This window comes from Bemisia tabaci, chromosome 2 (genome assembly GCF_918797505.1).
Source record: "Bemisia tabaci chromosome 2, PGI_BMITA_v3".
Taxonomy (NCBI): Eukaryota; Metazoa; Arthropoda; class Insecta; order Hemiptera; family Aleyrodidae; genus Bemisia; species Bemisia tabaci.
The window spans coordinates 12,740,611-12,757,272 of record NC_092794.1 but is presented as its reverse complement, the minus strand read 5'-3'; the positions used below and the strand labels follow the sequence as shown (position 1 = coordinate 12,757,272).

The 16,662-nt window shown below is 36.9% G+C and overlaps 2 protein-coding genes across 2 annotated transcripts in view; one reads left to right on the top strand and one right to left on the bottom strand.

Moving 5' to 3' along the window:
• The window catches only part of LOC109033734 (nose resistant to fluoxetine protein 6), a 62,900-nt gene extending 59,008 nt beyond the window's left edge, over nucleotides 1-3,892 (top strand). Inside the window, exon 13 of the mRNA XM_019046488.2 lies at nucleotides 1,126-3,892. Within this exon, the coding sequence (XP_018902033.2) occupies nucleotides 1,126-1,257 (132 nt within the window). The 3' untranslated portion in view covers nucleotides 1,258-3,892. The remainder of the gene's footprint in view (nucleotides 1-1,125) is intronic.
• Nucleotides 3,893-4,855: 963 nt separating this feature from the next.
• Nucleotides 4,856-16,662, bottom strand: part of onecut (homeobox protein onecut) — a gene marked incomplete in the record, with an annotated part of 32,355 nt that continues 20,548 nt past the window's right edge. The window contains 2 exon segments of the mRNA XM_072296713.1: nucleotides 4,856-13,433; nucleotides 14,814-14,935. Coding sequence (XP_072152814.1) covers nucleotides 13,191-13,433; nucleotides 14,814-14,935 — 365 coding nt within the window.

Genomic DNA, 16,662 nt, shown 5'->3' with positions numbered 1-16,662 from the left:
CGAGACTGCATGAATACTTCGCGCATTGCGTCAAACGCACAGTGCCTACAAGACTACATGAATACTTCACGCAAAGCGCCGAACACAGTGTGGTCAGCGCGGCACGGCGGCGGAAGTTAAAATTATTAAACCACATTTATGTTTGTTCTTTCTTATTTTTTTAGTTAATTTCTTACAAATGAAAGGCCTTGTCCCCACAGAGATAGGTTTACAAAACTGAACTTTTGCTAGTAGTGTTGACAGGGCTTACGCAAAAATGTGTCCAACACGAGTGAACGCGTTTTATGCACCCTTCTCCCTCCGGCACGTTCATTTGATGGTTTTTATTGATGGTTCACAATGAATGAGAAGAGGGCGGCAAAATACAGGCGGCCCATGGGCGGCAAGTAGGTAAATCCGGCCATGCCTGCATAATAACTAATAATATCGTCACCCTCCGGCCAAAGTATCACAAGCTTCATGCGACGTTTCAAAATTTTCGCCGCCATTTTATTTTTTTACAGAGGTATTGTTGGTTGAATTTGTTTGAAAGTTTCACTGAATTTTATCGGCAGTACAAAAAAAAAATGCAGCGAAATTTTCGAACAGATTCATTGAACAATTTCTCAGTAAAAAAATAAAAAGGCGGCGGAAACTTTGAAATATCGCATGGCACTTGTGATACTTTGGCCGGAAGATCGTCACCTTCCAGGCAAAGTATCACAAGCTCCATGCGACGTTTCAAAATTTTCGCCGCCATTTTATTTTTTTACAGAGGTATTGTTGGTTGAATTTGTTTGAAAGTTTCACTGAATTTTATCGGCAGTACAAAAAAAAAATGCAGTGAAATTTTCGACCAGATTCATTGAACCATTTCTCAGTAAAAAAATAAAGAGGCGGCGGAAACTTTGAAATATCGCATGGCCTTTGTGATACTTTGACCGGAAGATGACGATATATGTATTCTTATGAGACTTCAAGGCACAATGATGGCGCTAGTTTCAGTTTCCCGGTAAAAGAATGAATAATAGGAGGGAATATTCCAGAGTCACATGTAGCTAGGCAAAATCAGAATAATAGGTACTGTTCGATTAATCTAATTCGTGTGATGATTTAAAACACTTTTTTTCACAATTTTTGTTTCAGATAAACTTCAAAGAGCTAATATCAATAGCTGTTGCGTCGATAGCGTTAACAATACTGTTCGAGATTCCATTCCAGAATATCAGAAGTATCATATTCAGGGTGCAACCAAAGCCTGCAGTGAAGAGCCAGTGATCGTCCTTATGATGTTCCCTTTTCAAGTTATACGCAAGAATCGTCGTTCAAACTGATCGGCACCGCTGATCCTTGCGGACTGAAATCATACCAACGTGAAAAGTGGGGAAAAGTGACTGAATCTCGCTCCATCTCCCGGAAAACGTTGCCGTCGTGGTTCAAACTAAATCAGTTTCATAATCAGCAGCGGTTCTCATAAGTTGGTGATATCATATTTCCACCATGAAAAGCTACTCGTAATTTTTTTCCACGACAGAGTAGGTGCTTAGTGTTGAGGCTTGGAATCCTTGCCGCGTTTAAAAATGTTGATTTTTGAATTGAGTCACTTTTCTGGGACGAAATCCGCAAGATATGATTATTTTCTTTTTATAGAAGGATGCAAAGATAACTTGAGTGCCGATTTTGTTTTACAAGAGGTGTGACATCCTTTCACTTCAAATGAAACCTGAAATGAGACTTGTGTTGCACCACTTTTGTAAAAGTGCGTTTTTATCTGGCGCGAAGAGCCATTGGCTTTCCGTTTTTCTATCAAAGGCGATCTAGAATCATGTGGAGCTGTGGCATTCATTCGAGACTTGTAAATCGGAAGCTAAAATAGAGTACACGTACCTCTATTGCAGTGTTTCAACATTTCCGTTTTTATTTTTTTATTTTGATGACTGACAAAGCAATTTCACACATAGAAATGTATACGTAGAAGATTCTTCAAAGAGAAAAGAAAAATCACAGAAATCTTAAAAAAGTCGCGTCAATCGGTTGTCTGATAAAAAATAAAATAAAAATAAAGTAAAACGGATAATTTGCAGCTTTGCAAACGAGGAAACGTGGCTTCAAAGTTTTGCTATTACTATCTATCTTCAGCTTATCTTCCATTTCAAAATATACTTTTAAAGTTAAGGGAGAAAGTAAATTATCAAAATAAATGAACCTCGATAGGAAGCCAGTTGTGCCAAAGAAAAATATTTTTTATTTTTTAAAAAACTGGATTTTTACAATTTACTACAGAACTAAGAAAACGTTCAACTTTCTTCCCATTCCACGCTTAATTTCTAGGTTACTCTCTAGTAATTCTTGGTATTTAAATTATGGTCAATGCTTAAAACGATTATAAAGTATTATGAAGCAGATCTCAGTCAATTTCTGGATTCAAATTTAGTAGTTTACATTAATTTTTTTCTTTTTTTTACATTATTTATTATAAATTTTTATTTATTTTTATTTTATACTGTCTATGCTCCTTTGGTTGAATGTCTTTTGACTTAAGGGATTTCTGGATCATGACTTGATAAAACTATTTGACAAATACTCAATTTGATTTTGAGGAAAATGTTATCAAAATTTGATGTAATATGGCATAATGACACAATTTTTTACTTAAAAATTCACGATTCACCGATCATTTCCTGATATTCTACTGTTCATCTCTCTTTTTCTTTTTCTTTTTAACGGGATATTTCATTATCAGAAATACCTTGAGCTGGTAGCCCCTTCATTCAAAACGTCAGTTTAATATAGTACTTGTCACGACGAAGCAATAACAGCCCCATCGTCCCAGGGACGTATAAAAACTGCATTTAACTTGAACAATTTTTTCCTTAACACTTTAGGCGTTAAAATTATTTATTGTACATATTAGATTCATAATTGATAGATATTTATTGCTATAATTTTTGTTAGATTGTATATTCGATCAGTGTTTGTATGTGTTTTGTGAAGTGATAGAAGAAGAAAAAGTAAGATGCGAACATAAATCTTGCGCTTATTCCAGAGGTTAGGACATAATTTGAACTAAAAAAATCGGGCAAAATAGGTATGGAGACAACTTTCCCTCATCGATCTAAATAATTCAAGTGGGATTGAAGAGGTTTCTGAAAAAGGCCGCATTAGAATTTGGGATGTGCTTGTTTCTTTAAGTGGCAGCAATTTTTATTAAAATTGATTTCCACTATTTCGTGTGGGAGAAATTTTTTTTGCGGCTTTTCTTCAACTTGTGATACTCATTTCAATTAAAAACGATTGAATACAAGCATAATTTCGAATCGCAGAGAGTGCACGCAACACTAAGTTGTAATTAAAATATACATCGGCATGGGGCTATGAAAATCACGGTTCAGTTCCAAAGCCTGCCCTCCCTTTTGCCTTATTCCCGTTTCTTTGCCAACCTACCACTTCCCCTCTCTGTTTCTTGAATTTCGTATTCTGTTTGAAACGGTCTTTTAGAATCACAAAGTTATCAAAAATTGTAAGCTGCAAAACAAAACCGACGAAAATTTCAAAAATTTCAATTTTTTTTCTCTTTTTCATTGAAAGATACGGATGTTCGATCCAGAACTTTAATTTTATAAAAACCAAAGAGGAGTTCTAGGACAATAGATCTCCAAATTTCGTGCCTTGTAATATGCAAATGTTTTGTCAAAAATTTGTTAAATTCATTTGCTTCCTTCTCGTACCTATTGCAGTGCTTCATCCTAAATATTTATTTACGTCCCCCTGTGTTTTCGTTTTTTACTTGCTTTTCTTCAAAAATCAAAACCGTGTAAGTGCCTAATAAATAGAATGTTTGTTCAGCCAAATATATTTGTAAACTTTTACGAATTTGTGATTCTGAATAAAATTCATTTTTCTATTAGACGAATCAATGTGATTTGGGTCTTTTTGTTTATCCAGTTTGTATAGCTTTCTTAAACCATTCCGTAGACATTTGGGCAGGGTACAACTTCATGTAGAATACGACGGACTCATAAGTTGAATTTTTTTTTTTAAAACATATTATAATCATACTCCCCACACACAAAAAACCATGGTCTTTTCAAACTAAAATTGAGCACCAAACTACTTTCGGTGTAATCACTATATTTTACGATGGAAAATTTTTTCTGCATACTGGCTAGTTTTTACAAAATGAAAAGTATTGTAGTAGAAGAGGAAGGAGGTTTGGGTAAGACGAGGCCCTAGTTATTTTCCAAACGTTTCAGCTGACTTCTGAGCCAAATTTGGCCTAAGTTAATTATGATTTTTTGCGAGGAGCAAGTTTGAATTTACTGTTTATATTGTAAACTACGCGTGTTTATTGCTGACATAGTCGTTTATTTTGGAAGTTTTTGATGAGTCCAACTTGTTCTGCGTGAGAATTTGATGAGATCAACTGAGCTGTAGTGTTTAATTTCTTACCCTGTTTAGTGGTCCATTGTACCATTTCTCGACGATTTTGTAGTGTTAACGGTCACCACACTTGGATGCAGGGTGGAACGTAAGAAAGGTATGAAACATTAGAAATTTCTATGAAACACTTCCGGCAATTTCACGGGCCTATAAGCTTAAGAAATTTATGACATTCTTGAAGCGAATTTTTCAGGGACTACTTACGTATATGTATACAAACCGCACTTAAGTGCAAAGAAACCTTGATCATCGACACCTCATTCTCAAGTCTAAATGCCTTAAATTTCAAAGATTTCTAAAATTTCCGGAAATATTTCAAGAGAAATTTCATGATTTAATATTTCATGAAATTTTGCCACCCTGCTTGGATGAAGGTAGCTATTATCGTCATGGCTAATTATTATTAGGAAGAGGAGCCAATCCAAAATAAACATGATTCTAGGAAACATTCTCTAATTTTTTTCAATTTATCTACACATCATACAAAGGGCAAATCTGCGCATAAAAAATATTGAGGAAACATTCAATTGATGAATGAACAAAAACAATCACAACAATGTGTCTAGCGAACTAAAATAACATCTCAAACGTAAGTAAATAATAGAATAAATAATGTTACCTAATTGAATTGACAAGAATGACAAAAATAAATAGTTTTAGAAATTACGGGGTAAGTAAATAAATAAATCAATAAATAAACAAAGGGTTTCAAGCATAAAAGAGTTAAGTGTACAAGTATTGAAATTTTTTTACGATATTCATCTCGTGTGTAGCTCACCTGACAAAATATTTATGAAATTAAATACTACTTTCGTCTTTCGCCTCAATTTTTGAATTCAAGATGAATACCTTCCATATTATTTTTCAGCTTGAGTTGAGTTTTTCGTACAACTGTCCCGTAATTTTTGAATGTTAACTTAACTCCTTCATTCGTGATACCCTTTAAATAAATTAATACATGACTAGAAAAACAAATGTTTCTAAATGTTCACTTAACTCCTTCATCCTTGACACCCTTTAAATAAATTAATACATGACTAGAAAAACAAATAATAGAAAAAATGAGTCAAGTGATGATCAAAAGCGGAAAAAGCAGAAAGAGTTTGGAATGGTTGGAATGAAGGATGAAAATTTTAACAGAAAAAACGCCAAACTTCTGTGGAGACAATACATATTCCACTAGTAGGTACTTAGACAATAGAGCCCGTCAATTTTTAGAGTGCATACAAAATAAAAAGGGAAAATTCATCGTGGCCATTACAGTGTAATAAGTAATAAGCACCTGACTGCTCGCAATTATCCTGGAATGTACAGAAAATTATTATACCTGACATTTCTCAATTTTGAAATTATTGAGGATTATTAAGCGGACAGAGGGTCCCCTGTAAATTGAAAGATGTGAGGAGCTTCTTATACATACCATACACCCATTCTCATCTTAAAAATTTCGTCGCCGTATGCTACGGTCCCTTTTCTAACTGACGACCAAGAATATAACATTTTATTAGTGCACGAATAAAAAAGGGATGAATACATTTGAAACAGAAATTGAACAAAACTGAATAAAAAAGGGATGAATACATTTGAAACAGAAATTGAACAAAACTAAATGTTTCCAACGGCGTTTCAGTTGAAGTAATGCCTTGATACAATTATTTTTGTTCTGGAGATGCGTGTCGCATACACAAATTCGAAGGAGAAAAGGAAAAAAAGAGAAAATTAAGAGAAAATTTGCGCAGCGTGTACAATAGTACATTCGATTGTTTACGAGATGAGCTTTAATGAAACAGATTTCATCGCCACTTTTACTCCTTGATTTCCCGTCCTTTCCTCAATTCTCATAGGAGTATACTCCTATGAGATGTATTGCTCCATATATGGAGTAATACATCTCATTGTCAGCGGCGACTTGTGATGACACGATGCTCGGTCAAGAACACCAAAAGTGCCTTCAACTTTTTGTGTATGCAACACGCATATTTTCAGAGCACGAATAGTTGTATTAATGAACCAAAAGAGTTACGCTAGCTATTGAAATTGTCTGCTGGTCTAATCATGATCACAGCATCACTTCTTAACACGTCTCCTCTTTAAGATTGCACATGCATAAAAGGCGATCTGTACAGTGGAAAATTTACGGATATTGACTCCAGCTGGCCGATTGTGGAAATTGGAACAACATGTGTGCAATAGCACCAAAACGGACTATACACTGTTTCGAAAACTCCTATTTCAGATGGATCTTATTTTCATATTTCACTTAATTATGTTCAATTATTAATATCAGGAGTAAGGCTCGGCAGGTGTGCTTTTACCATTGATAAAATTTTCTGAACCTACACCAGCTACAAATTTCGGTAACCATTTATCATCTTTAAAAATCTACAATTAATGTCAAATCTACAAATGTACAATCAATATAAGAGATCAGTGTACATATAATAATCTACAAATGTATCCCTAAACTTCTTACAGAGTATTTAATTAAGTATCAACAAAATATACTATCCATAAATATTTCCTAATTTGTTTTTTATTTTTCAATTTCTTACAGGGGTAAGACTAGCACATGTAATACTTGACCTTACACGGTCATTTGACTTAGATTGTGTGCACCAGTCATTGTTGCGATCCAATATGGACACTTTGACATGGAAAGGGGCTAATAAAACAATTTGTCGCATCTCTGAGGTTTCATGTGTTCATGATGTTGAACACTCATAACTTTTGTGGAATTTCTCTTTGATATTAGACTTTCCTCTACACAACAAAATTTACAAAATTAAAGAAAATAACTCTTGAATTTAAGGATTAGTATGAACATGAATGTATAACAGAAAACTCAGTAATAGCGAAAAGTTGTCTTCTTTTGCATATTGGGAACATTAGCTTAAATTTTGATTCAAGTTTTTTTTCAATCGGTAAAAAATATCTTAAGTACCTTCCGTCCCGTTTACCTTAAGTCCTTATTATTATTTAACTCACATTATAATTACCTTAAATTTCTAACAGAACATTTTACGGGGAAATACGAGGCGAGCTGGTAAATTGCTTCAGGAATGAAAACAGCTACCATTTCGAACAGCAAGATTTTTTGAGATATTCTACAGAGGGGCAGAAAGAGAGAGGGGGGCAGGAGAGAGAGACTACAACGCTCTTTACAGAAGATCTTTACAAGAGATCTAAACAAAGGAGGATAGAGTTAAACTCAGATTCTCTCGACGAGACGAACACAAATGAAAAACTTATTTTTCCTCATTTTGATATTTTTTCTCTTATTTGATATATCTCGAAAGTTAGTTAACTGACCAATTCCGACACACCTGTAATGTTCCAAATATTCGCAGAAAAAACTAGGCGCATTTTAAATTTCCTGACTCGGTGGGAGTATCTGACATTAAGATTGACTGGATATATGTGACTAATTAATTAAATAAAATATACATATATGCATGTTAGACGTATTACTAGGTAAGGCAACTAACAGTGATTCAGTAATATACAATGATCATTATTTAGGACGATCCTGATTTTATTTGTTTATTCATTTGTTTTATTTGTCGTAGTTAATTACATGTCACGACTACTCCAGAAATCACTCCTCCTCACCTCTTCTCACGCAATATCTTCACTATTTCCGTTCATATTGAGAGTTTCCTTGACTTCTTTTTTGTGAAAATTGAGTTTTTAGCGGGGGGTGATAAGTTCTATAATGTTTGTTGCCTTTTGCAACCAGTGATGAATGCAAGATAGTTAAAGAAAGCTATCATCCCCCTCTTGCTACGAGGGGCGGTGTAGCTAGGGGTGCTATGGTGCTTCAGCGCCACAGAAATTCTGACGGGTGGCTCAGAAAACCCTGGCAAGATTCATGTAGGGGCCCCTCAAACTTTAAAACCCAAATAGGAGGACTTTTGGTCAGTTGGGGGGCTCCACCCTAAAATAGGGGCCGCGAAAACGAATCAGCACCCCAAGAATTTTCGAGCCAGACCGACACTGCTCACCGAAAAAGTATGAAATGGGAGTTAAACAGTGAGTGGCGTGGCGTGCTTTGCAATATATCGATTCCTCTGGCATTGAAACCTATGTAAGTAAAAAGATCGATTATTCAGGTGTTCGAAGCGAACACCGTAACAGTCGATTCCTTACCATAGCTTCAATTGGGAAAATATCTATAATCGATCATTCACGCCTCGACACTGGAGTTAAATAAGAAAAAAATGTATCAAGCACATTTGCTTTGTAAGCTCATCTATCGAGATTCCTGAATTCGCTAATGTTTGTTATAATATCAGTGAGCGATACAGTAAGTAAATATCAAAAAATAAAAATAAAAAAAAACATTGTAGGGAACGTAAAATGCAATACATGGAATGTGGAAGTTTTGACTTATTTGCACAACATTCAGCACACGTGTTTGTAATAATGGAGTATAGTTCCAAACTTTTGTCCTTTCGTCAGTACATAGCGACATTTGGATTGCATTTTGCAAGAAGGAACCAATAGCATTTCAATGTAAGATTTTGCGACTCTTTTTACCTTGCAAATATAAATGTATCATCTGAACAGGTTTTATCTTTACTCCAAATAATCTATGAATTCAAGACGAAAATTAGGTACCTTTGTGAATTTAAATTTTTGCATGATTAAAGTAACTATTTACAAAAAATGTAAGTTGCACAATCCTGGTACCATTCGAATGCTCTCGGTTCCTTTTTGAAAAATTCAATCTATTTACAACTATACATATGCATGAGTCAGAATTTCAATCTCGGAAATTATTCACACCTTTCAAAAAAATCACTGGTAAAATAACCTCTTGGACCAATGCCACATTGCATTGACTTAAGAGTGCAGTTTCTTGTCGCCGGATTTAAGAGTCTTGAACTCTTGTTTCAAGCGGATTTTTTATCGATTCAAGCGGATTTTGCATTGATTCAAGCGGATTTTGCATTGAAACAAGAGTCCAGACTCTTAAATCCGGCGACAAGAAACTGCACTATTGAACCAAGAGGTATTTTTTACCTGTGATAGTCAACATACCCACCTACCCACTGGCGCTATTATTTGATGTTGAAATATCATATGTTCAGCTTGATGTCACAAGAGGAAGGTAATAAGAGGACATGAGGAGTTCCTTCTTTTTTTTCAGAGACATGAAAACTCTTATGAGAAAGTCAAGTTAACCACAAATCATTCTGTGACATTCTTCAACTACAAGGGCCGTCGAGAAAGTAAGTTTAAAGATTATATTTTTTCTAAATTATTAAAATAGATACAGAGAGTCGGTAAAATATATCTGTAGGCCACCGCATTGAGCTAGCCTACGAGTTATAGAACATTAAGGAGATGGTTTTAAGCAAACGAGTCGTGTTTACATTAAGAGTTTAAGAAGAAAAAAAATACTTAAGTAAGTGCAATTTAGCACGGTATAGGAGGCCAATCCTGCTATGTTTTAGCATTTAATGGTTCTTTATTGTATTTTGCAAGAAGCTCTACCTTCTTCGAATTACTTACTTAAAAATTGCGACAGATGTAGTAGTTCACGTGCCAATGGAATAACAAACAATGGGAAAGGATGGATTTACAGGATGTTTGCGACGAACCCATTAATAATCGATTCTTTACCACAACATCAAATGGGGGAATATCGATACTCTATAATTCACGTCTTGCCACTGCTGTGGGACCTGCGCGGAAAGGAGTTGAGCTCGAAAACTCCTCTTTCTTTGAATTCTAATCCACCAAATTAACTGTTCTAAAACTCATCAGAGAGCTGAAGGAAGGAGCTTTCAAATGTCATTACGTGTCTGTATCTACAATAATCTTAAGGATATAAAATCTTTGAACTTGCACTCTCGACAACTCTCAAGTTCCTCGTAAGCTTTCATTGATTCATCAAAATTTTCAATTAATCTAAACTGTATAATATATTGAGTGAATTGATCAGAACAACATAATTGAAGTATCATCTTCACAATGTGTAGCATTATCTTGTTCAATAAATTGATCGTTTTACTTTCCTTTTAACTAAGCATATACAATAAAGTCAGACCATTGAATTAACATTAAAGAGGAGAGAAGTAAGGATGATCAAAAGTACTTGAGTTCCAAACTCTCAAAAAACTACACTCCTGGTGAATATATATGAACAAGCAGATACAATAATAAATTAAGAAGTAACACAAGTGGTAAAAATAAAGGTATTCATGACTAGCATATTAGCTTCATAAATGAGCCTAGGAGACCATTTAAAAATGTTACCGATGATGTAACTTTTGAAAATTAAGTACATATGAAAATAGTCACAGCCACAGTTAAAATTAACTACTTATGGAATTTCATTTTAAGAGATCGAAAAAATCTCAAGCCGAGCCGAGTTCGACCAGAAAAAATTTGTACAAAAATCTCATCAATTTGCCTGACGCACAAGGAGAGATCAGGTCCAAGACTAGAGATGAAGAGAAACTTATATTGACTAGAAAAGTTTAGAAATACAAGAGTAAATAAAAATAATGACTATCATTGGGGATTTAAAATACATATTGTAGAATGACTTTCGCACACGTACATCTAATCTCCATTTTGGAAGTACCATTGACCTTGTTAATGAGATTGCCCGACCACTCGCCATCTCAATATGAAATGTAAGAATAAAATATAGAGAGCGAGATTTTAAGCCCAGATTACTCTTTTTGGCGATGCAAAACCAGATTTTAAATACATCAGTTAAAATTTTAAATGAAATTACTTAGTTCCCGTATAATCCACAGTTTGCCCACACTTAAGTTTTTATAACGATGAAATCAAAGCTTTTCTCGAACTGTTTATCTTCTGTGATTACTTTGCTATTTTTGCTGTTCTCATACTTTCATACTGGAGCAAGGGGCGTGTTTTATTCGGCTGGGCATATAGCTCTCTCAAATTGATATCATCAAATATTAAAAACATTTGAAAATTTGCGTATTTTGTCCGCAAATTTCATTTATCAAGGCACGGCGGGAGAATGACCAATACGTCACATAATTTGCCACAAACGCTCTTAATTTGGACCGGGTACTCAAAATGATGGTAATGAAACTTTGATAAGTCCGCGGGAACAATGTTATTGATTTTCCCTTTTCCATTGGATCGATTTTCCGACAGCACCCACACCACCGCATTCAAAGATCTATTAAGAGCAAAAAATTCTGCATGACTGCTTTGAAATCGTGGTTTTTTCAGCTAGATGTTTCTGAGTCAACATCCATTCTGTTTGCAATGGATCTCAAGAGTTTCTTCCCTATAGATTGAAGGTATAAAATTCATCAGTTAAAACTAATATTCTAACAAAATGCTACTTTAAATCAATCAAAACAATGACGATTTGACGTACATCAACCAGAATTTTAAGCCAGTATCAATAATTAAAAGAAAAGTTGTTTAATACACTCACCAGCACAGACTGAACGAATTACTCGAGTTATTCGGTTCATCACATAAATGGACGTATTTCTGCCAAACGAAACTATATGCATTGTGACGTGAGCCCTGTTATGCATATATTCTTATGGGTTTTAGGGCTTATGCATTAATGTACATAGTTCCGTTTGGCAGGAATTCGTTCAAATGACCGATAAAAAAAGAAACTACTATAACGTTGGAATACGTTGAGTAACGTGAGTATCAGCGCGGGTGTGTACATTAAAACAAAATTTCTTAACTAATTTCTCGAGAAAATCCCCAAAAGAGGAAGACTTCTGAGCATGATAAATGTTCCGAACTTTCATAGAAACTTAAATGCGCACAACCAGATGTTATGAGAAATTAGCGTGAGGTTAAGAGACACATGGGCTGCACAGTTTTACAGTGCAGACGCAACATTGAGTTGAAATAAGGTTGACACACAAGTGCTTGCTGACTTGTTAAAGTCCTAAATATCATTAGAAATTGTGAGTTTTGTCAATATCGGATAGCACACAATTAATTGACGATAAAAAATCCGAAAAATCTGTCCAGATTTTACTCTATTAAGTATAGTGCCTAGCACTGCTTTAAATAAATACAGTTATTTTTATTACTCTGCATTCAAAAATGTATGTTCGTAAATGTATGACTCTGGGACCACTAGGACACAGGAACTATCGAGTCTTCTTCAAAATTCAAAAGGACAAATAGTCTTGGAACAAAAAGGATTGAAAATTTAAAGCCATGATCAGTACCACTCCTGTAAAAACCCTTTCATTCTGCCTGATACATTCCAACCGTACGACAGCCGAAGTGTCCCTTAACCTCGTGCAGTGGCAATTCTTCCGATTTGGCAACACTGCTTTCCCTCCATTTAAATCCGATGTAATCGATTTTTGGCGAGGCAGCATGAGCCGCATGGAATCGATCTATATCGATTATATTACATACATTTAAATTGACGGATCCCAGTGTTGCCGACCCTTGGCGGATCCAGCAAATTGGCATCATTGTCTTTTCTCCATTTACATCTACGGAAATGTATCGATTCTTGGAGGGGCCAGGTACTCCGACAAGAATCGATTATTTAGCACAGGTTTAAATGAGAGAAATGCGGTGTTGCCAAATTGCTACATCCGCCTCTGTTACCTGCATTGAAGAATCAGCACCGATCTCGCGAGTAGAAATCTTAGCTGACTAAATTGCACGACGATGAGGGCAAGATTCCCTCGAAATAACAATAACAATTTATACAAGTTGTACTTTAAAGGGGTGGCGGTTGGGGCTCACAAGAACACCAAGTGCTGGAGCGCGTAGCCGGCTGTATGTCACAAGTCGTGGTGTTGGCCGCCCAGGTTGTTGGGCGATGGCTGGTCGTCGGAGAGGGCGCCCATCCCGAGGGCGCCCATGCCCACACCGACGCCCACTCCGGCCTTGGCCGGCTCCTCGTCCTTCCACTTGTCCATGGAGCGGCGCCGCGCGTTCATGAAGAAGTTACCCACCGTCGTGGGCTCCAGTCCGAGCTGCCGGGCTATCGTAACCTGCATCTCCTTCGAAGGCCTCTTTGTTTCCTGGAATTACAAAATTCCGCGTCATTTTATAAAATTCAAAAAAACTTTCGTGAAGATTTATTTTAAAATGTTGAGGAATTACCTTCGTACCTGGGTGGAGACGAAGGGGACTTCCGGTGAAAGGTTGGCGACAGGGGGTTATGGATGAGATGCGGGAGTGCCAACTCCTTGATGATCTGTGGGAGGACCGAGTTTTGTGGCGTTTAGGCGTCGCAGAGCGCCGGAGAGCGCTGTGAGAGCGACTCCTATGTATGTACCTTCGTGCCATGTAGAAAATTTATTCAAATTTGCACAAAAATCTGCAACCCAACCCTTTTCATGTAAATAACTAAATCGCTTGATTTTTTATAATTCAAAAAATGAAAAAGAGTGAGGAAGATGAAAACACTGAAACTATGACCCGATTATTCAAAGAAACAGGATGCTAGAATAGTGCGGGTCCGCACTATTAATTGGACTGCGTTACACAGATAGGAACACTGAAAAAAATATTAGTAGAATGTACCAACCCTTCGCGCTGTATGTCACACAGCGTCAATAATTTAGAGTCAATTCTGCCAGAGGAAAGGTAAACGTTACTACATGCTGGTACAGGTAGTTATTCCTCTGGCAGAATCGACGCTGTGTGAAATACAGCGTGAAGGAATGGTAAGTTCTATCAATCTTTTTTTTTCAGTGAACCAAGCCACATCAGCTATTGCCACATTGAATCAGCCGATTTAATTTTTGATATGAAAACGGTTGTGCGGATTTTTGTGCTTTGAATACATTTTCTCCATGGCACGAAGCAAATTCCTTAAAATTGTAAAAGAAATCTTCACAAAAGTTCTATTATGAATAATTAAAGTATCCAGTTGAAATTGGCATCAACTGCTTTATTGACTTGGTTCCTTTCTGCTAAAAGCGGTCCAATTTTGAGTCTAACGGTTGTATACTCATAGTCGTTCCTTAAACAGCTCCTTCCCTTAGTATGTCTCCTATGGTTCACATTGTCACTAGGAGAGGTTTAAAGTTATCAGCATCGCACCTTGTAAAAGGGCCATTTCAACAAGTCTTGAGCAAAATTCCGAAGCATATAACTAGGAAAACTAATTTCTGTAAGGGATAACAAGGATTTGTCATCGTGAAAAATTGTAAATACGAGTAAAGATGAAAATATCCTATGATTTCGGCAAACACCTTTGAAATTTTCAAGATTTTTCAGTTTCTTATGATTTAGTTTTTTTGTCGGTACCTGCATCGTGGGCCGTCACCTAGGCAGGTCATTTTTAACCAATTTACAATTACTGTGACTCGCTTGTTATTGTCTACCTCCAAGATTTCTCCCGATTTCGCTCTATGCCATCAACAACCCCATAAAATTAACATCCTAATACTCACCTTAAATATAGCTTGAAGCGTGCGTCGCTGAAGATCTGTAAAAACTAAACGAGGTTTCTTGGTAGCAGGAGTATGCTCTGACATAATTTGAGGGTCCTCTTTCCGCTTGCAGGCTGCCGAAGCTGAAATGCAAAAACGAAATTATAAAAAATTTGGCAAACTTGACAAAACATACATCGAAATGGGAGATGGAAACTTATCGTAACAAAAAGGTGGTTTTTATTTCCAATTCTTTACATCGAATATTCATCATCTCCCCGTCATTCTGATATAATCCAGAGATGCCTTAACCACAACTGCGACAACAAACTCACACTCAGAGACAAGAGACCCTCCACTAGTATCTTGGCAATGGTGGAAGCTTTTCCTTTTGGGACTTCAACATTCAGCTGTTGACCCACCTACTTGGTTGATGGCCAACAACGTGTTGGCAGTTTCGTTTTGCAAACAAACCGAAGTTTAAGAAACTTGTTTAGCTCATGACGTTACTCGAAGCTCATCATCCGCCAAGTGGTAGGTCAACAGCCGAAAAAAGAGTGGTGACTCTAGCTCCCTTATTTTCAGAGACAAGAGACCCTCCATTGGCCTCTTGGCGATAGGTGGAAGCTTTTACTTTCGCGAATTCAAAATTCCTTACGGTCAATCATAAGAGAGCAATCGTAATCACTCTTTTTTCGGCTGTTGACCGACCTACATGGTCAATCAACAGTTTGATGTTGAAGTCCCGAAAGTTAAAGCTTCCACTATAGCCGAGAAGGGCCGGATTTTCCTACTTGCCGCCCATGGGCCGCCTGTATTTTGCCGCCCCCTTCTCATTCGTTTTGAAACATCAATAAAAACCATCAAGTGAACGTGCCAGCGGGAGAGGGATGCATAAGACGCGTTTACTCGTGTTCAACCCATTTTCTGGGAAAGCCCTGTCAACACTACTATGGCAAAAGGTCACGAAACTTTGCGCGAAAGTCAAGTTTCGTAAACCCATCTCTAATGGACAAGGCCTTCCATTCATAAGAAATGAACGAAAAAATTATGAAAGAACAAACACAAAATTTGGTTTAATGATTTTAACTTCCGCCGTCGCGCCGACCGCACAGTGTTTGGCGCAATGCGTGAAGTATTCACGCAGTCTTGTAGGCGATATGCGTTTCACGCTGACCGCGCACTGTGTTTGTCGCAATGCGTGAAGTATTCACGCAGTCTTGTAGGCGCTATGCGTTTCACGCTGACCACAATGACCGCACGATGTTTGATGCAATGCGTGAAGTATTCGTGCAGTCTTGTAGGCGCTAATATGTGTAACATGCCGATTGCCGCGCCGAGGGCTTCTCCTTTTCATCTCAAGTCCTCGTCATCATTTCTCCCTAAGTCGCGCCGTTCCGAGCCATATTGTGTGTTTGATTTCTCTCTTAACTCGACTAATTAAAGGTGCTGGCTCTCGTATCACTGAAAGACGACAAAAGTAGAAATTACTATACTTTTAGGAAATGAGAGATTTTGTAGCCTTTTCTTGTTTGTAATTTTTTTTCTGAATCCGATTTTTTCTATACCTACATTTAAAAAAATTGCAAAAATTGCCGCCCCCTAGATTTGCCGTCATGGGCCGCGGCCCATGTGACCACCCCCTTAATCCGGCCTTGTAGCCGAGATACGAGTGGAGGGTCTCTTGTTTCTGCTTATGATTGTCCATAAGGAAGTGTCGAATCCCCGAAAGTAAAAGCTTCCACCTGTCGCCAAGAGGCCAATGGAGGGTCTCTTGTCTCTGGATAACAAATTCAAACTACTCGAAGCAAATAACCTAAAGGTAAAAGACTTTTCAATCTTGCAACTACGGCCTGTGACAGATGCACGG